The following is a 21,229-nucleotide window of genomic DNA, read 5'->3' as shown; positions in this document are numbered from 1 at the left end:
TATGCTCCTTCACTCTTGTAAATAAACACTCCCCATGCATGTCAGAGTAAGAAAACCAGGGATTTTTCACATTTTAATATTTATTAATATAATATTTATCACAACTTTCACATTGTTAACTGCCAATGTACTGGTGATGTAATAATTTCTTCACGTATCATCATAAAGCTGTTTACAACTGAGAAGGGTCACAGGAACTCAGAATCCATCCCAGAAGCAGAGGATGCAAAGCTGGACTACATTCTGGATGGGGGTGTCCATTCATAGTATGACACACACCCTCACAACCCCCAGAGGAACAAGTTAGAAATACTGATTGATGTAAACCATGTGTCTTTAGAAAGTGGGAGTAAAGCAGGGCAGCTGGAGAGAAAAAAAACTTGTACAGAGGAAGAACATGCAAACTGCACACAGGTGCTACCCCAGTCCAAAATCAAACCCAGGACCTCAAGAACTATGGTACTGTGTAAAGCCACCATGCCCCAGCCCTAGTCAACTGAAAATGAACGAGGGACTAAACTTTCATGCAAATAACACAGCAACACCTGCGCTGACAGTTTTTTCCATGACTAAGAAATACTTCTCCTTTCTAGTCATTGAATCATTCAACTGTGTTAATCTATATGTTGCTCCTAAAAAGGCTAGATGTGCTTTTAATCATGGTAAACTACGTATGTTTTTCAGATTGTGAAGGGAGTAAAAATAAGAGAAAGTGTATCAAGATCAGCAAATAGGGAAACAGAAACATGATTTGTGGAACCCGGGTGGCGATAGCTTTAATGGAACCATGACCTTTACACTTTTAATTTTTTGGTAGTCTCTGCTTCTTTTGCCCCATACGAGTTACCTTCATCAGTGAATTGCTGCGCAGAACCTAACAGCATGTTGTTAGACTGTGGGAGGAAACTGAAGCATCCAGTGGCACAGAGGTTAGCTTTGCTGCCTTACAGCACTGGGGCCCTCGGTTCAATTCCTGGGGTGCCATGTGTGCAAAGCTTGTACATTCTCCCTGTGTTTGTGTGGGTTTCCACCCACAGTACAAAGACTGACTGGTGTGATAACTAGCTTCTGGGAAAATTGGTCCTGGTGTGTGTGTGTGTATCCTGGTCGGGTTTCCCATCCAGGGTGTATCCCGCCTTGAGTCCATTGCTTGCTGGGATAGGCTCCAGCTCCCCGTGACCCTGAATCGGACGAAGTACTTAGAAAATAGATGGAAAAGCTAATCAGAATCAAGAGTCGTCCCAAGTTACTTAAAGGTGAACTGCAGTCCCAGTTTCTCAGTCCGGTTATTAAATTTCGGTCACAAAATAAATTCACTGACTGTATAGAAAAAGATCACAAATTTCAAATCAAGCACAGTATCGTGACCTTTCCAAAAGCACCGTTAAGTCGCCATGTTGTGGAAAAACCCCTGGACTCTCCAAAGGTGAGAGTAGGAATTCCTATGAATTGTGACATGATGTGGCCCTTCCTGCTCACTAGTCACTGTAATGACTAATGTAATGAGATGTACGAGCAAATAAGTACAGATTGCACAGCAGATATTTCACTGCAGAAATGTTCCCATGTGATCTGCATGCAGAGTTTGCAAGTAAGCAGTGTTTGTCACCAAAACCATCTCAATATCGAGAGCAATATTTCTATTGGATTACAAAAGATGCATTCACGTCACATGCTTCTTTAAAATGCAATACGGCCACTTCACGTCACCAGATGTTTTGTTGCCTTGTTCTGAATTGCAGAATATAGCACTGTGCCTACATGGGAAAACCATCTATTTTGTGATGTAAACTGGAAATTTCACAAGTTACTGTGCACATTTTACTTTTATTATGGTTTGAAATGCACTAATACATGATGATTCTTTCTAACCTCAGAATATAAATATTGTGTTGCAGTTCCCCTTCATGCATCTCTGTGATTAATGGAAAGCCTGTGCTCAGGGTAAATAAGGGTGTTACAGACTGGAGTGACCTCTGATGTGAGACCAAGTATTTGTGCTGAAAACTTAAAAGAGATCAGCTAACAAGCAGTTTTTTTGGTTTTGGATGAAAATATTACTTTGGAGAACCAAAACGTAATGGTGTTTTTTTTCCCTTTTTGTGAAAGTTCATGAAAAAGTAAAAATGAAGTTTCCAAATCAAGAAGTAGTTTGTTTTTGGTTTCAAGGAGGAGTGAGGACCTCCATTCTGTATCAAAACAAGCCAGGAAAACTCAAGGTGTTGACAGGATACATGAGAGACCTGCAATCTAAATTCATTCTACCAGATTCAAGTTTTAATGGGGAGCCAACAGCAATATCAGTGTCCACCGAGAAAGAAATTGCATGGTCTGCTCATTCTTCTTACCTACAATTGTGCTTCCATTTCGCCTCTTCTGTAATTCCTGCATGTTTTGTACTTCTGATCTAGGCTGTGAGGCATTCTCTCTGCTGTTTCTCCTCTCGGGCCTGTTCTGAGCACAACAAACCCCAGGCAAAAGATCCTCGTTCAGCCCTCTTCACTGTAGAAAACAAACTCTAAATAACAGGGACAGGAACAAAGAGGAAGGACAAACCAGTAGCTTTCTGCATTTATTTCACCATTCTACAAAAGCAGAAATGAGCACAATTCAATCTGCGATTAATCAGTTCAAAAGGTCCAAGCATCTGGAGGGCAAATAAAGACTTTTAAGGCTACTGAAGCACTGTCCGGTTTTTCTTCTGTGCACTTACATACCTTACATAGAAGATTTGCTTAAATTTGCCAAGGCCCTGAGACAGGGAGCTTGTGAGGATCTTGTACCTACCTCAAGCCATGAATTCCCTGTATCCTCAAACAAGTCCACTGCATACAGGATTTCATATTACATCAATGAAAATGACACGCCATCTACTTTGAAACTCGTTTTACATCTAGGCAGTTTAAGACCATTAGTGCAATAAATAATTCAAGATCCACGTGCCAATGCTTACTTACAACTCTCACATATATCCTGCTGGGATGCAGTCCTTAAGAAACAGAAACACCCCCTGTCCATCTTCACCCCCATCATGGCCTATAGATACAGGGCCATTCCATTTAATTCCCCACACAACATTGATTCACTTAACAACCCTGTTTTATGGTCCCCATTGAGGTCGTTAAATCTGGACACCCTGTACTCCTCTAGGTGCAGCTGCTGGTGGGACCTGGGAAACAGACACACCCTCATCTCCTACCCCTGGTGCAGCTGCTGGTGAGTGAGAAACAGACACACCCTCATCTCCCCACTCCAGGTCTACAGATACTCCCCCAGGTGCAGCTGCTGGTGGGCCCTGGGAAACAGACACACCTTCATCTCCCCCCTCATGGTCTATAGATACTCCTCCAGGTGTAACTGCTGGTGGGCCTTGAGACTATTGGAGTAGCGGAAGCGCTTGCCGCACACAGAGCAGCCGTAGGGCCGCTCGCCAGTGTGGATGCGCAGGTGAGTCCTCAGCGCCCCGGCCTCCTTGAAGCTCTTCCCGCACTGCGGGCAGTGGTAGGGCTTCTCCCCAGTGTGGATGAGCTGGTGCTTCTTGAGGTGGCCCAGCTCGCGGAAGCAGTTCCCGCACTGCGGGCAGCGGTAGGGCCGCTCCCCCGTGTGGATGCGCTGGTGCTTCTTCAGGCTGTCGAAGTGGCGGAAGGTCTTGCCGCAGTCGCCGCAGGGGTACGGCTTCTCGCCCGTGTGGATCCGCGTGTGCGTCTTCAGGCTGTAGATGCGCCGGAAGCCCCGCCCGCACACGGCGCAGCAGTGCACTTTGCCCGCGTCCTCGGGGTCCCCCTGCACGCTGGTGAAGCCCGTGTCCTCGGTGTAGGGAAAAGACCCGGAAGAGGCCGTTTCCCCAGGGTTGAGGGCAGCGTGCGGGACTGGCGTGGGCTCCAGCTCCGAGTCCTCGTTCTTCACCCGGATTGTATCCAGCTGGTTGTCTTCGATGACCTGGATGTGGCCCAGCTCACTGACGTTGCCGGCAGGCAGAGTGAATTCCACCTCATCCCTGCAGGGCTCCGCCTCCCAGCCGAGTTTCGGCCTTCCTGAATAATCCGATTTCTCCAAGGGGTCGGTCTCTTAAGGGGAAAGAGACAGGAGACAATCTGGCTAAGTTTCATTCCCGATTGGCACCGAAAGGCCTGTGACATCTGCAAGCCGGATCTAAAATATAGCATGTTTTTCCACAAAATAACAGTGTAACATGCAGACATTTTCATTCCAAGATGTGCAGATATTTAAGAATTAGATGTATTAATATTGAGCGGGACAGTGGTTAGCATTGCTGTCTCACAGTGCTGAGGTCCTGGGTCCAGTTCCTTTGGTGCTATCTGCATGGAGTTTGTATGTTCTGCATACGTTTGTGTGGCTTCCTCCTACAGCCTACTCTCCTGCCTCACAGCAAACCGCTTTTTATATACAGTTTATGATTATAGTTTTCCAGATGCATTCATACCTGTTTGTGCTTCTTATTGAGTCGAACATACAAATTCTAACAGACCCAAAACAACAAACACAGTTTATACATTTATACATTTTAGTAAACTGAAGATCTCACGTGATCAACTATTTCTCCAAAGGTCCTTCCTTAAAAACTCTCATCTCTAAAGAAACCCTTAGTCTCTTGAGATGTTGCCCACGAGTGGCTTCAGCTTTTCAAAGCTGAGTTCATTTTTGTTACTTTAAACCTGAAGCCTTTACGTGAGGCCTCTAAACCAGACAGTAAAGTGGAATGTACAGAGCTGTGCACCGAGAGGGAGTTACATTGTGAGCAGGCCTCAGAATTTAATTACAGTTTGCATTTGAATCTCATTTTTCATCTCGGTGTGCTTTGCATACACGGTTTTACATATTACATTCATTCCCCACTGGTAAGTCAGCAGCCATCCTGCCCTGTGCAGCTGCACAGAGAGTGACAAGGTGTCGCTCAAATTGAATTAAGTAGGAACTTTAAGGAGGCCAATTGTTCAAGTGGGCAACATAGTGCCGCAGTGGGTGGCATTGCTGTGCTGGGGCCCTGGGTTCAATTCTGGGCCTGGGGTATCTCTGTGGAGTTTGTATGTTCTCCCCATGCTTATGTACCTCTGGGTGCTCTGATTTCCTTCAACATTGCAAATATGGGCGCGCGAGGTCTGAGGGGTCCGGGGTAGATTAATTGATTTCTGGGAAAACCGACTCTGCTGTGAGTGTCTGTGTGTGCCCTGTGATAGACTGGTGTCCTGTCCGGGGTGTATCCTGCCTTGTGCCTGTTGCACGCTGGGATAAACCCTGGCTCCCCAGCGACCCTGAATAGAATATAGCAATTGGAAAATGGAGGGATTAAGCTCTTGCCAAAGGATGTGCACCCATTAACACTGAAATAGATGGGCAAAGCTGGGCTCCCCACCTCACAGCCTTCGCTCTTCTAATTCTGGTCTCCTAACTGTCCCCCAAGCCTGTCTACAGTGTATGGGTGACAGGGCCTTCTCCTGTGATGCCCCCAAGCTCTGGAACTCTCTCCCCAAGGATATCAGAGAGTCACCTTCTCTAAACTCCTCCAAGTCCAGACTCAAAACCTTCTTCTTTAGAAGAGCCTTTACTTGACTGGTTCCATTCTTTACCCCTCTGCTCCTACTATACTTAGTACCACCATCCACGGTCTCCTCTGTGTATTGTAATTGTGTTTTATCTTGTGTACTGGTTTTATATATTGTTGGCATTCTGTAAAGCACTTTGAGAAGCCACCTTTAAAAGGCGCTATATCAAATAAAGTTTATTATTATTACCCTTGTCCCGGTTGAAGTTGCCGAAAGTAAAAAAGAAATGAACAAGTAAAGATTTATTCCATGCTGAAAAGAAACTCAAAAGTTTGGGCTGTGGAGTCTTCTTTGGGGGTGTACATAAGAAAGAAATGACGTGACCACGCCAACACCAAGTGGACTTACCGGCTTCTTTCGCGTCACCCTCCGCCGTGCTTAATGGAGGAGTCCCGGATTTTTCAGGAACTCGGAACACAACTTGGTCGTCTTCGAAACCCTGCTCCGCCGCCCCGTCTTCGTGTGCGCTAGCTGCCGTGGGGTTTAGGTCGTGAGCCCAGTCCCTGTGCACGGCGGGAAGACAGAGAGCCACGCAGGGGCTGGACGTCTGCGTGGGGTGGGCGCGCGAGGCCTGAGGGGTCCGGGGCTTGAAGAGCAGGAGCTGGCCGTGCTCGAGCTCGGGGTCGCCCTCGCTCTCCGGCGGCTCGGAGGAGGACAGCCTCTGCAGGCGCTTCTCGTTGGAGCTGGCGTTCAGGAGACACTGCTTGATGTTCATCTCCGCCGCGTTCATGTAGTAGCGAACCGCCTTCAGCTCGTTCTCGGAGATCTCCAGCCTCAGCTTCAGGTTCTCGTTCTCTTTCTCCTTTTCCGCGGCGGCGGCTTGCACGTCCGTGAACTTGCTACCGATGACCCTGGCCGTCTCCTGCAGCACCGTCTCCACCGCACCCTTCACCACCTGCTCTATGGTGGAGGCGAGCTCGTATTTTAGGAACGAAACGGAGATGCTGACGTCCATGATCTCTTGGTTTTTTAGGGATCTGGTGTTAATATCGGATTCAGATCTCTGCGAGACGCCTGCCGAATTGGACTGATATAGCGTCGCCCGATCTCCGTACCATGAACTAAGCTGAATATCTTATAGAAACAGACTTTTTTTTTACCGAAGAGACGTTTAAAAACAGCTTTAAAATGAATGTTTGAATAATCACTGTAACTCACCGTTGTGGGAATATATGTATTTGACAAAGCAGTGTAAACTTACGCCCAAATTCTCCGTCGATATAATTTCTGCTGGCGGTATTCCTGGCATTTGGTCTAGAATTAATGATTCCGTTTCAGTAAACCCGTTGCGTTCTAAAATGTTTATTTCATGTCCTTGACAATTCCTTGTTTCCTTGAAAAAAAATCTGTACCTTCGTAAAGGCTTTAACATCACATTTAACCCCGTCTTCAGGACATAAACACTCGAAACCAAATTCTTCCTTCTCCACGAGCAGCTTCCTACGTCGCATGTTGTGACGTAACCGGCTGCTTTTGCTCCGGGGGATTGTAGTTTACACCGATTCGAGGGCTCGACCGTGTGAAGTTTAAAACGCATTGTTATTCCTAAAGACGACCACTTTTTTCCGATGTTTTTATTTCCTTAAATTCACAAACAAATATAAAATAATTGTCCTACCGTGTAACAAAATAGGCTACATTAGCAATGGGAGATCGCTGTCGTACAAAAATGGCCTTTTCTCTTGGATAAAGCTTTAATATTAATACACAAGGGAATCTCATGAAGCACTTCTCGCTCTTTATCAAGTACTAGTGACAAATCCCTGCGGTCAAAATGAAGCTATTGTGCTTAGCCTAGTCCTTAGCGTACTCTGAATTGGAAGTACAGTATGTGTATTTGCGGTGGAAAGTAGGGAGTCTGCCAAGGCCAACAAGAGTAGGAATTGATCCTCTACATCAAGAGTGGAATCAGAAATAGTTATATGCTTGATATTTTCCCGGGATAGGCTGCCTGAATCATATAATTCATTAAATGTAATGTAATTAACTGAGACATGAAAGACATCAACACCATAATTGTCTAACCGCTTTATCATGAGGGTCATTTTCCTTTCCCCCCAGCAACAGTCTTAAACCGCTCCTGGGGGATTTCCGGGCCAGCCGAGAGATATAATCCCTCCTGATATAATCAGGGCACCATCACCCACAGATAACAACAGAGTCGCAACTCCAAACTGGATCCACTCCAAACCTCGGCGGCGCGTTGATCTTTATTATCCTGTCCACGAAGATCACGAACAGGAGAGGAGACAAGACGCAACCTTGGTAGAGCCCGACGCCCATCTTGAACAGGCTCGTTTTAACGCCGGGAATACGGACACAACCACAGCTCCTCGCTTCGGAAATACAGAGAATACAGCCCCATACCCCCCGCAGCACCTCTCACAAAATACCGCAGGCTACACGGTCCAAGCCTTCTCCAAGCACACAAAGGTAGCAAACTCCCATGCCCCCTCAAATATCTGTACGAGGACAAAGAGTTGGTCTACTGCTCCACGCCCAGGACGGCATTCGAGACCCGGCTGTCGAGGAACAGGAGCCTGGTATAGGCTGAGGAGTGTATTCCCTCTGGAGTTAGGACCCACCCTGTGATCCCCCGTTTTAAAGAGTGGAACGCCATACAAGACATGTCGTTCCTAAAATCTGACCCCGCTCCTCCCCCCGGGTGAAAGAAGTTTTACGCTGTAACAGTGTATCTGGACATAAACAGCAGGCGGGTTTGGCGATGGCAACACTAGGTGTCACCGTTGTGTTTGCAAGGTTTTGGCGATTCAATTGGTAACTCTGCAGCAACCCTGTTTCGTTTTAAAAGATATACTGTATTTGGGCTTAAATTAATCAATACAGGACGACATATTGTATTTGCGTTCTTAAAAACGTATTTTTTTGTTGGGGAAGATCTATGTACTCAAGACTACGTTAATTTGATCTATTTGAACCAAAACAGGACAAAACTTTCTTCCCAGAGTATTTTTGCAGGACCTACTTAAAATGTGTTTTTTTTTTCCTGTTGAAATTTGTATTCGAGTGATTTGAACATTTTCTCCTTCCTATCGTTAATGTTTTTATGACGGTTTCTAGTGCACTTTGGATGGGTGTATGCCCGTTCCAGGTGATGGTATTTGATTTGCTTAATGGAGTCATCAAGGACTCTAAAGGGTGTTCCGTGGGCTCACAGATAAAAGATTTTTGTTATGTTGGGTTCTCTGGTTTAATCACTGCCTCTAAATCAGGGTTTGGCCATCCTGGTCCTGGAGGGAATCTGTCTACAGGTTGTTATTCTAACTCACCTCTGAACAGCCTAACTAAACTCTTTACTGGTTTAATAGGACCAATTGAGCACGTATGGGCGGGATTCTGACTTAGAGGCGTTCAGTCATAATCCCACAGATGGTAGCTTCGCACCATTGGCTCCTCAGCCAAGCACTTAGAAAAAGGAGCAAGATAATTTCTCTTTATGTGATTTTCAAAATAAAAATATCTTACTCTATCCATTTTCCACCGCAGGCCACACTTCGACACAAGCACACACCAGAGTTAATTTTCACACAAACCAATTAACCTACACGTATGTCTTTGGATTGTTAGGGTGTGCCAGAGCACCCAGAAGAAACCCACACAACCTCCACACAGATAGCACCCCGCGTCTGAAATTGAACCCAGGGTTCCAGCCCCTGCAAGGCAACGATGTTAACCATTGCACTGCTGTGGCACCCGAGATACATTCTTTTTTCTTACATATACCACACCCTACTCTATAACGGTGGTCTCAATTTTTAGATCTATTTATGAGCCGCTAGCGAACGCTTAGTAAGCAAACCACAGAAGCTGTTGAAGGAGCACTCTGATATCAAAGGTGTTGCGTCCTCTGTCCTCTTGCACATATGTGTTTGTTCTGTCATCGTGTTCAGGGTTTGAAGAGTTAATCTGAAAGTTCTTGTCATTTTTTTAATCCCTTCTTCTGGAGATCACAGTTTATTGCCATTCTGTTGTGTTTAGGTCTGCACAGAAAACAATTCTCTTTCGGGCGCCAGCACTTCCTCATTCTTTATTTTCAGCCGTGCGAGAGGAAAGCACAGAGGGAAGCAGATCTCAGAAAATATAGGTGCTAGGGTCCTGCCATGTGAAAAGCAAATGTTATTAATATTTCATCCCCTCGGCGAATTTTAGGAGTCAAATTGGGCGAGCGCAGGGATTCTCGCTTCGGAACAGCGACAGGGGATGTTTACCGACTAAATAGTCAGAACCTCGGTTAAATGTCTCATCCAAAGTTAACATACGGGGAGCGGAGGTTAGGAAAATCCAGTCCGGGGAAGGAGCGCCACCAGCTGGCTGCTGAAACACCACTAGAAACAGCAACCTTGTTTTCTTTCGATTTGTTTCTGCTCCTGTACTGACCAGGCCCAACCCTGCTTACTTTCTGAGATCTGATGCGATCGCGTTGCAAGGTGGTAATACTGCCACTTGTGTCTCCTCTGAGCAAAGGAGCATTCAAATGCAGGACTCCAGAAACATAAAGCTGGGAAACCTGTTGAATTTGTTCTGTAGTTCAGTAGTTTCGCTTATTTATTTATTAAATGCAGTTATTTCTTATATCCTGAGCCAATCAGTGTGTAGTCCCCCACTGAGCCTGTGCATTGGGCAGTCCTCTAGAATGTGATGCATAGTTTGTTCTATCCCACAGGAACACACAGGGGCTGCGAAGACATGGACCATGGACCATGAGCAGTCCTAAAGTGCTTCAGACTGCTCTTTTCTCAGAAGGTGAAAGCTGGGAGGTAGCTGGTGGGACATGTGCTTGTGTGCTTGTTAGTTAAGTCCAGTGATTCCCATTCTTGAGTCCAGGTGGAGTCTGCGATGACGTCTTGCTGGAGAGGGTTTCTTCACTTTGGCTTTCTTAAAGACAGATGTGCCTTTGGGTGATTAAATATGTCTTTGTGTAGTGGCAGGTGAGCATTGTGGACCTTTTTGAGCATTTTGTGGGAGACGATGAGTCATCAGATGTGTGGAGGAGTGATGTATTATAGGACAGGGAGCCAGGAGAGTGGAGTGTAGGGTCCCAGTGCTGACCTGCGTGGTTACATTCAGCTGGGTGTCTACACAGTGAGCACAGCACGTGATCATGACCAGACAGGGGCACAGTAACCTGTTGCTGAGAAGGACAGTGAGGTGGCAGAAATCCAGAGGGTGGTAGTGGCAGTGCCCCATGCTGTACCAGCAAGATAGGAGATCAGATTGTTAGTTCAGTGGGTTAATTATAATGTACATACAGCACAGCTCTGGGTCTACACAGCTAGGCAAAGCACAGCAGGTAGGGCCGTCACATGCTCCCAGATACAACGTTTGGGCAATGAGCCCCAGAAAATTGAGCAACTCTGCTCTACTTCCTCATTAGTTCTGGGAAGAGGATTTTGTGCCAATAGTAGATGTAGCAAGTGCTTTGCTGAATAAATCAGAGCAAATGACAAGATATTAGCACAAGGAGCACCAGCAAAGCGTTTATATAGCCCAACTGATGTGAGAGTGACAACAGATCTATGCAAGCTCTAAAACAGTCCGATATATTTTCACTGTGCGCCAAGCAAGGCCTGCATTGAAGTAAAGGAACAAGTAAAGGTTTATTTCATGCTGAAAAGAGAAGAAAAGAAACACAATGTTTTGGCTGTGGAGCCTTCTTCGGGTGAATTGAAGTAACCTGGATAAGTAGTCACATGAAAGACTTACTGTAGGTTGCCTGGTTAATTCAAATGTACAGAACTGATTTTTTGTTTTCGCTTTCAACAAAAAAGAAAAACAACAGTATTTAGGAGAAACGTGGCTAGCAACCCATCCTTGAAAAACCGGCTTTCAAATGACATTGTTTTTTAAACCCCGTGGACGTTTCTGGATGGGAGCTGCCCTGTTGAACCACCTGACTCTTTGTGTCTGTATGTGGGGTGGGAAGGGTGATTTCCTGTTTCCAGTCACGTGGGTACCACAGATGTCCACATTCTCTCGCTGCTTCTCCTTTGCAGGGAGATATTTTCTTATCCAAGAGTGAGTTTTTGGTAAGGGAATAAGAAAAATAAAAACTCAGATATGAATTGTCCTCAAGCATGACAAATATTCCTTTTGTCTCATCTGTAGAAATGGATGCGCTCAGAGTGTTCTGCAGGTTAATGTGCTGTTAAGAGAAAGCTAACAATTCTATTTCCAACACAGCTTTGGCTCAGCACAAGTAAAATCAACACAACAGACTAAGTCTTTTTAGGCTGATTCCTGCTTGTAGTCTACAACAGTGCTTTTTAAATCATGCTGGCTCTAAAACAATAAAGCACTGTGAATAAAAGTGGGATTTTGCGATAGAAACATGCATGAAGCACTTCATAAACAGTTTTCAAAATATTTGTTTGACCTGTTCTTGTCAGTTCCTAAAATATCTGCAAATTCCATAAATGCTTTTGTTACATTCTGCGCATGGTACATCTCACAAGAATTTGCTTTGTGTAAAAAAAAATGTTTGCAAAAGTTCATGCTTTCGACTGTGACCATACTTCCTGTTCAGCAAAATGGATTCAGATGAACTGACAAGAAAATCCACTTGCTGAGCAGAAGTGGATGGTGATTTCTCAGCTATGATAAAAGAGCAGTACTTTATTTTAACAAGTGTCAGTGGCTAACAACTCCAGCCGTCAACCAGGAATACACTGTTAATCAGTGTCGTCCTGAAAAGACATTTACTTTCAAAATCGTCTTGTGTATCTCTGGTCACAGCGTGGCTCTGAAAGTCTACGCCAAGCAGATTATTCAGGGCACACTGTATATGCACACTTGAACTCTTCATCCATGGCTCCCTGCAAATTGTACGAGGGGAAATGCGACCCTGTTCCGTTTCTCCACAATGAAGGGCAGCTTTGATTCAAACTGTTAGGAATATGGGTGGCACGCTGGTGCGGTGGTTAGCATTTATGCCTCACAGTGCTGGGATCCTGGGTTCAGTTCTGAACCTGGGGTGATGTCTGGGTGGAGTTTGTATGTTCTCTACGTGTTTGTTTGGGTTTCCACCAGGGGCTCTGGGTTTCCTCCCACAGTCCAACGACAAGCTGGTAGGTTAATTGGTTCCTGGGAAAACTGACCCTGGTGTGAGTGTGCCTGTGTCTGTGTGTGCCCTGAGACAAACTGGTGTCCTGTCTAAGATAAATCCTGCCTTGCGCCTGTTGCAGGCTGGGATAGGCTCCGGCTCACCAGAGACTCTGACTCGGTGTGGCTTGGTTATTAATGAACTCTGCTCATCCCATCTCCAGTCCTGTCCTGCTTATCTTCTCCTCATCCTGCTGTTTGAGCTTCTTCTTCTCTTCTTTTGCATCAAAGAACAAGGAAGCCCAGAAGCAACAGGAGCACACTGTCTCTACACACAATGTCTCTTCCTGGCCCACACCTCTTCCTGGCCAGCTCTGCTAATTCTACAGCTTCGAGCTCATCCCAGTATTACAATGTCTGCACTTTGTGTTGTGTCATAGTCATGACCATCCTGTACATTTCTTTAAGAAACTGATGTGCCATTAGAGTTCATCCCCACCGACTCTGCTTGTTCCAGTCGAGAAGACTTCTGAAACCTCTGTTGGACCCAGTGTGATGTACAGTAGCTGCCATAACATTTCTTTTCTGATCTGCACAGACGTGCACTTCTGCTAAGACATTCTGATTTTAATTTCCTTTTGATTGAAGTCTTGGGTAATATGAATCTTTTCTGAGTATTGAAAATTTTGAACTTCTTTGACGCTCACCCATACAGTTCCCAACCTCATACGCAGCACAGGGTCATGGGGGAGCTTGAATCTACCCAGGCAAGCAACAGCCACAGGGCACGATACTCCGTCGCAGCACACTCACGCCAGGGCCAGTTTCCCCTGAAGCCAATTACCCATCGTTTGGAAGTGTCTCCAATTCTTTACACAATCCACGCAGAAACTCTTAAAAAAATAGACAAAGCTAAACTACACTCACAGCAGAATATGGTGTAAACTCAAGAGCAGCTTTAAAAATATTTGAATTCTTAAGTAAACAGGAAGCACAAGCCACATGCTAATACAGATAAAGTGCTTAGACATTGCACACAAATGCCTATTACTGTGCTCACCAGAGATTCTTAACTCTGTAAAATTTTCATCAGTGGAAGCTCAGTAATACCACATATAAAGCGTTTTAAGTCTCATGCTTGGAGGGTGACAGGTGGCATAGATTTGAGCTGTTGACAGTTGTCTCAGAAAGTGCTCTCCTGATTCTCTGGCATATTTCTCCAGCCGAAAGGATATCGTCTTCACTGACTATTGCTTTGTGGATTTCCTGTCTTTCATGAGTTGAGTGGCTGAGTGATGTTGAGATGAGCCCTGAAATAGCCTCATCCAACCACTTCCTGCAACTGAACCGGATCTGTGATTTCATGTGATTTCAGTCTACGTGGGTATTCGGACATTGCCGACTCATCCTAGGCTTGCAGTTGATTCTCTTCAAGAAAAGGTCGGATGAGGATCTGGGGAAAAAAAATTCTAGTAACTGCCTATTGGGTTCAATGGGCCAAACGATCTCTTCTGATATGTAATCATTCTTAATGTTACTTATAGTTCAAAAAGTAATGCTTGTATCTTACACATACATGTCTGGTGCAGGGAGAACACACGGTACCAACTCTGTACAAATAGAAGCTCAGGTCCAGAACAGAACCCAGGGACCCAGCGCAGGAGCTAACTCCTGTGCAGCCATGCTGCCCTTGCATGAATACACATAAGTGCACCAGGATGACCGTTACTGTGCTGCATCTGCAGAAAATCCTTCATGACCTCTTCCATCATTTCACTTCTCTCTGCCTGGGGTTCTGCTCTTAGCTTCTGGTTGGAACTGTCTTTCTACCAGCCATTATGAATAACCACACATCTGTAATCTCATTTGCACAAACATCTGAAAAGGACTGTGTGTCATATTGTGACATGCAGTGTTTAAGGAGTTATGACAGTAATTTTTAATCTTATTTAATTAAATTTGTATCCCTATAAGAGTGTTTACCTTGGTAAATTTCCCTTAGAGTTCTTTTTTAGAATATAGATTATTTAGATTATAGTTTTGGCATAGATTACTATTGTTTTTTAATGTGTTCAGTGTGTTTTGCCACACTGAATTATAGAAATGTTTTGATATGACGTGATTAAAATTTCTGAGGAATATTCACTGTTCACTGTGTTAGGTATAAAGCCCATCTCTGCATTTGCTCATTATCCTTGGATCTTATGAGTCATTTCCCCCTGACTCTCAGTTGGGTATAGTCCCCATACTCATGACTATATCACAGAGCTGCTGTCTCAAACAGTATTTTTGCCTAGTCAGCTAATAATGTTGAAATACTTGCTGATTTGATTGCGGGATTCAGATCTCTATACATTATTTTTTTATTTCAAATGTATTGCATGTTGTACGCTACCATACTGCATGCACAAAAATAAATGTGTGCTAGGAAAAGATTTCCATTCTGCTGCCTTCACTGTCAAAGACCTTTGTTGCTCATTTGAAAAGTGATGGGGTTTTTGACGGTTGATGAGAGATGTGAGTGTATTAAATGAGCAGGCGTTTCCATCGCTCTCCACTGCAAACAACAAAGGTTCACAGGCGTTCGTCAAGCTCTAGCACTGACTGGCTGGGGAATGAGGCTCCAATCCCTCTGAAGTCAGTCAGATGCATCGGTCCCCAGAAAGACCACAAACAGAGAGGAGTCTGTCTTGCTCAGTGGAAAATGATAGCAAATGATAAGTCATTCAACAAGAGGTGTTATCTTCACCAGAGTAGTATAGCGACGAGGGTCTCTTTCGGCAATGTGTGTTGTGTGTCTGTGTACATGTGTGTTGTTTGTGTTTGGCTGTGTGTGGGCAGAGGTGTCATAATAATCATTCAAAGGAGACTTCTTCGGGCTAAGAAGTATAGCTTTATTGCTCTTTAATGTTACAGAGTGCTAATCACTGGGGAAGCACTAGGGCAAGGGTGGGACACAGGTAGAGAGACAGAGATTTACTCTTTGAGAAGGACACAGCTCCCACACAGTCCTCCCTGTTTTTATAGGGGGAGAGGCCAGAAGGGGTCAGCCTAAGGGACAAGGGGAAGGGTCACTGGCACAGTCTATCACCAGGGGGGAGCAGAACGCTACCGCAGTTAGGACAGATGGTATGTTCCAAACTCCTCTCACTACAAAATCCTCCTTTAAAAACAGAATATGATTATTGTTATTACTGGTAGAAGTACATGTAGTGTTAGGTGTAGCACTGGAAGTAATAGCAGCAATTCTAATAGTTGCTGCATTAGTGATAGCTATAGTAGTGATAGTAGAGATAACTGTAGTCGCAGTCATAGTACTGAAAGCTGTAATAGTAGGAGTCGGGATAGCTGTAGTGATAATAGTGACAACTGTAGTAGTTTACTGCACAGCATACTGTAGGTTCAGCAGTAATAATATGGGTTGAAACTGTGCAGTGTAGACAGAAGAATACCTAATTATAATTATGAAAATGAGTGCAATAATCCAAGCATGGATCTTCACCACAGCGATTAAACATAGCTACTCAAGGAAAAACATGATCATCTCTGCAATGTGGCAACAACAGAGTGTGAATTTTATCAGGTTTTGAGTCAAAACCACTGAGAGCAAAATGCTAGCTTGTGTCAGGAAATGTAACATGAGCCCTTCACCTCTTAGACCACACTGATGTGAGTAACAACCATTCTACAACAGAAATGAAAAAGCATTGATCAAATTACAGAATGCAGAAACTTCTTGGGATATGTTACAGCTGTCATCTTCTACTTTTACAAGACCCAGATCTGTTCAGAGGCTTCCAGACACTGAAAATGGGAACGAGGTAAAAATGATTCTCAGTCTATGAAAAGAACAATTTGAGCCCCACAGAGATGACAGCACCACACCCTCCACAGCTATTGCAGTCACAGGCTGGACAGCATGTCTGGTATAACAGTGAGCTGAGTTCCATCATATTTCAACAACACCAGGGCATTTTGTAAAATGTCCATTCACAAACCTAGCCGATGGTTTGCTGCTGAAAGTTTCAAATGCACTTTGTTTAACCTTTACACTCACTAGGAGAACAACTGCAAAAGAAGTCTAATATCTCGCCATGTCTTTCTTCTGTTACCTACAGCCAATTTTTAATGAACATCTTTGACATACTTTCTTCCTGATTAACCTGTTCTACTTCCTTTTAATAAACCTGCTCCTCACATATGCTCTTCTCAAGCAATTTCAGATGTCACATGCTGCAACGAGTCACAGGGAATTTCCTCAAAGAGAGACAACTATGAAGCACACGTCTAATTTTGCATGAGGTCCCTGCTGATTAATGATTGACGAAAACCCCTCTCTGTGACCACAAAGAGTTGAGACAGTCCTTTAGTATGAGATTGTGATGGCTCAGCACAGCATTCTGCAAATATTATCATTGGCTTTTTCAAACTGTAATAGTTTTGGATCCAAACCAAACAAAATCATGCAAGAGATTGCGCTTGTGATACGGTGTGCAGAGTTACTGGACAGTCCCATGATTTGGTGAGGCAACAAATCCCACTTTTGCATTTTAAATAATATGACATCTGTGATTTGTTGTACAAAGCATACAGAAGAATATATAAGACTTCTGAATGTAAAAAAGATTAACCACACAGCAGCAAGTGTGGAGAACACTCTGACCTGTTCATTTAACCCATAATTCCACTACATAGAGTACAAATTATGGGTAACTCAAATAAATTTGATTTCTTTAGTTTTTAGCTAGGCTTTTGACCCTTGGATTTACTCTGCTGTTTTATGTTGGCAGGCACAGTATGTTGTTGATCACAGTATTACTTACTGTGTCTGCAGACCCAAGGTGATAAATTATAACACCTGCCCTTGTCTTTATGACAGGTAACCTTGTGACAGATCACACCTTGCCAATATAGACACATGTCTGGAACTCCTCCTTAGGAGCTGGGCTCTCATAGCCTGACCAACCAAAATCTGGGAACCTTTCTTACGACCCACAACATCTTTGTGCAGCACTGTGGGTAGACGTTTGAGATCAGAATGGGACTGGTCAGTATTGGGCAAGGAATCTCCCTCTGTACAGACGGTACACGCACCATGTGACAGTGGGAGCATTCATGACCAAAGGGTGTGTTTGTGTCTTTGCTGGGTGTCTCAGCTGATTACTCACATTGTGTGGTTGTGACTGCTCTTTGCTCGTACCCTGTCCTGTGATCATAACACACTACAGCTCTAAATCTCTTGGGTAACACCTATTAACTTTTGTAACAGACTGAGTCCCATTTTTTTCTATTTTCTTCTGGTTTAATTTCCTCTTTTAAATCAATGTGCCCTTCCTCATCCTCCTCTATTTTCTAACTGCTACTTCCAATCCAGGGTCAAGGGGGAGCTGGAATACATCCCAGCAAGCAATGGGTGCAAGGCGGGGTACACCCTGGATGGGACGCCAGTCCATCACAGGGAAGACACTCAGACACAGACACACACATTCACACCAGGGCCAATTTTCCCAGAAGTCAATTAACCTGCCAGTATGTCTGTGGGAGGAAACCCATGCAAACAGGGTTAGAACATAGACACTCCACACAGATAATTCCCCAGCTTTGGAATTGAACCCAGGACCCCAGAACCGAGAGGAAGCACGGCTAAACCCTGCGCCACCATGCTCCACATCTCTCGTACACTTATGTCAAAAAGTTTTCACCCCCTTTCAGATTTTCTGAATTTTTGCATATTTTCTCCACTGAATGTGATCTGAGCTTCATGTGTGTCCAGGTGATACAAAAAGGGAGTCTAGGTGAACAAATAACACAAAGGTTTGGTGCTTCTTTCATTTATTTCACAAAGTCAAACAAAATCCAGTGTCCCTGTGCGCATGTCCAATTCATGACACTCAGTGGCGAACATATGCACAAAGTCAGAATATCTGAAAGTGAGAGAATACTTTTTCACCAAACTGTATGTTTATTGTGCTGCCCTTGTGGTTTATCTGCTTTTCAAAAACAGTGGACATAAGGAGTGAAAGTTATGTCAGAGCTGGTTTGAATCGTCTAATTGTGCAATCAATGTACTGTATCTTCCAGCCTCGACAGGTCTGCCCCCTGAAATAAACAAGCCTCTAACTGCGTAGGCTGTACAGGCCTTTAATTATACCTCGGTGATTGGTTTAAAACAGCGCTTGATATGGGTGACGTGTGCTCTGCTTTTAGGTTGATCTTTTCTCTACTTGCCGTACTTGTGACGTTTATAATACCTGTGTGCTAATACTGTAAATGATAGGTGTGGAACATCACGGTATTATCAGTAAAATCCAAGTCAGGCCTTTGCATAAACATTGTGAAAGAATGTCATTCTTAGGCCAGTGGTACCACAGTGAAGTGTCCCAACACATTGGCCCTATACTGACAATGATACATTTATCCCGGATTTTGTAAGGCAGGCTAGGCGGAATGAGACACACACTAGGCAGGAAGCAGGTACACAGCTTCACAAGACAGCGGGTTTATTGCTCTTTAGATTACAGGAGGGTGCTGTTCAACTGGGAGAGATAAGGAGAGAGAAAGAGACTAAATATTTTACGATATGTCTTTGTTGTAAATGTCTGTAGATTTTATAGTTATTTTTTGTTTTGTTTCATGTCAATTTTATTCTTTTTATTTGCTTTGGCCACACTGATTGTACCGCTCGGTCATGCTAATGAAGCACCTTAAATTGAATTGAAATTGACTGCATTTAGAGAGAGAGGGAGCGCTGCCTCCTGCTTATATAGGGTGCAGTGGGGGAGCGGCACAGTGCAGGGTCCGAGAGGTCAGCACAATGCTGCAATAATATTAATATATTATTATAACTTTCTTTGTCTTTACTGGACTCCTTGACTCTTTTTAACAGATCAGATCACTTTATTGGTCATATACAAATTCTTGCATTAGGAATTTGTCTTTTCACATACCCCAGCTTGCTCTCCATGAGACACTCAGGCAGGGAGAAAGAAGCTTGGGGTTAGAGCGCAGGGTCAGCCATTTGTACAGCACCCCTGGAGCAGATGGGGTTAAAGGACTTACACAGGGGCCCAACGGAGTAAGATTCCTCTGCCGGCCTCGGGATTTGAACCGGCAACCTTCCAGACCCAGAGCCATTGCTCTGCCCCTGGACTGATTACACATAGCAAACAGTTCGCTGTCTTCGTTAATCATAATCATACATATTCAAGAATCGGAAACAACTTAAGAAGGCGTACTGCAGAGCTGCTACAGTAGTTGTTAAAAGCTAGTTGAGTAATGATATTATTATTACCCCCCCAATACGAGATCTTGGTAAAACAGTTTTTGCGGGCTCTGCGGGTGATAGTAAACTTTTGCCTGTGACGATTCTTACTTTCGGCCAGAAAATATCCATGTTCCCTGTTGTTCAGTTGGAATTCAGTGTCATTTTTGTTGGTGAAAGTAGTGTCAGCGAACGTGTTAAAACGTCGCTTTATAAAAAAAGGCAATAATAATAATAGTCACAGAGTGAGTTAAGCACCTTTCTTTTGTTTTTTTGGCTGCTGTGTTGTTCAGCTTCCTAGAAGAGAGAGAGTGTGTGTGTGGGCTGGAAGTTAACTTTCCAAACGTTTTTGGTTTCGTTTCTTGTCTGCGCTCTTTGCTGTACATAACAAGGCGAGCTGCGGCTCAGAGCCACTTTCTGCGAGACTCGGACCTTGTCAACAGCTACTGCGACTTCCAAAATCCTGCTTCTCAAAATGAACCCCACACGGACTCTACTGCTCTCCGTCATCTGCGCTCTCATTTTGGGTATGTTTCAAAAACTTTAATGGTATTATTTTTCCCAGGTGCTGCGAATGCATTTTTTTTAGTTACGGTGAAACATATACTGTTAAGACGGATAATTCTGAAGAACAGATTTTTAGTGACAACGCAGTTTAATAAAGTTGACTTCGTGTAGCTGTTTACTTGGGTGTATAGTATAAACTAAGCGACGTAAAAGAAAGCAGAAATCTCCGGCAAGTGACGGTTTCTAAATGCACAGGTGCTTTGTCGTTTTCTGAAAGTTAGTGTTGGCCGTTTCCTGGTTCGTAACTCGTGATTTCTTTACCTCCCTTTTCTTTCCGTTTGTTTTTTCGTCTTTTAAAACTCATTTTAAAGAATAACAGCACAGCGCGTTAGCTGTTAGACGCAAGTCTACATGTAAATCAGGATTGAAATTCGACAGGAGTCCGCATTAACTCGCATCATACTTGCCGAACTACTTGTATATATTGCTTCTACGTCGATCATAAATCTACTGCCACAGTACCGTGCGTGACCTGTTTTTATTGTTTTGCATATGCATAACTATACAGTTCTAAAATTATACAGAACAGTGTTACCAGATTTATTTAAAGTAGCACCTACGCGCAAGTTGTAAATATTCTTATTTTTCATTGCCAGTTCGAGTGTCGAGTTACTTGTACCATAAATACTGAGCTTCCAGACTGTTCTACAATCTATACAGCTTGCAAAGGTTGCTGAAATAATAAAAGTTGATTAGTTCAGAAACTTTGACTTACTTTTACAACATGAAGTTGGTCGTCAGACGTTTACTGTCTAGTTAATACTAAATTTCTTATTGA

The 21,229-nt window shown here is 44.0% G+C and overlaps 2 protein-coding genes across 2 annotated transcripts in view; one reads left to right on the top strand and one right to left on the bottom strand.

Annotated features, from left to right (window-relative positions):
* Nucleotides 1–2,561: 2,561 nt before the first annotated feature.
* On the bottom strand, nucleotides 2,562–7,017 carry LOC148838248 (uncharacterized). The gene is made up of 2 exons (XM_088910797.1): nucleotides 5,913–7,017; nucleotides 2,562–4,067 (listed from the first exon to the last, which is right to left on the bottom strand). The coding sequence occupies exons 1-2, from the start codon at nucleotides 6,517–6,519 to the stop codon at nucleotides 3,334–3,336; spliced, it is 1,341 nt and encodes a 446-aa protein (XP_088766923.1). The 5' UTR covers nucleotides 6,520–7,017; the 3' UTR covers nucleotides 2,562–3,333.
* Nucleotides 7,018–19,819: 12,802 nt separating this feature from the next.
* LOC148838247 (lysosome-associated membrane glycoprotein 1-like) overlaps nucleotides 19,820–21,229 on the top strand; it is a 19,891-nt gene continuing 18,481 nt past the window's right edge. The window contains exon 1 of the mRNA XM_088910589.1: nucleotides 19,820–20,411. Within this exon, the coding sequence (XP_088766715.1) occupies nucleotides 20,360–20,411 (52 nt within the window). The 5' untranslated portion in view covers nucleotides 19,820–20,359. The remainder of the gene's footprint in view (nucleotides 20,412–21,229) is intronic.

Source organism: Atractosteus spatula, chromosome 3 (assembly GCF_055471065.1).
Source record: "Atractosteus spatula isolate fAtrSpa1 chromosome 3, fAtrSpa1.hap1, whole genome shotgun sequence".
Classification (NCBI taxonomy): Eukaryota; Metazoa; Chordata; class Actinopteri; order Semionotiformes; family Lepisosteidae; genus Atractosteus; species Atractosteus spatula.
This window is presented reverse-complemented; position numbering and strand designations above follow the sequence as displayed.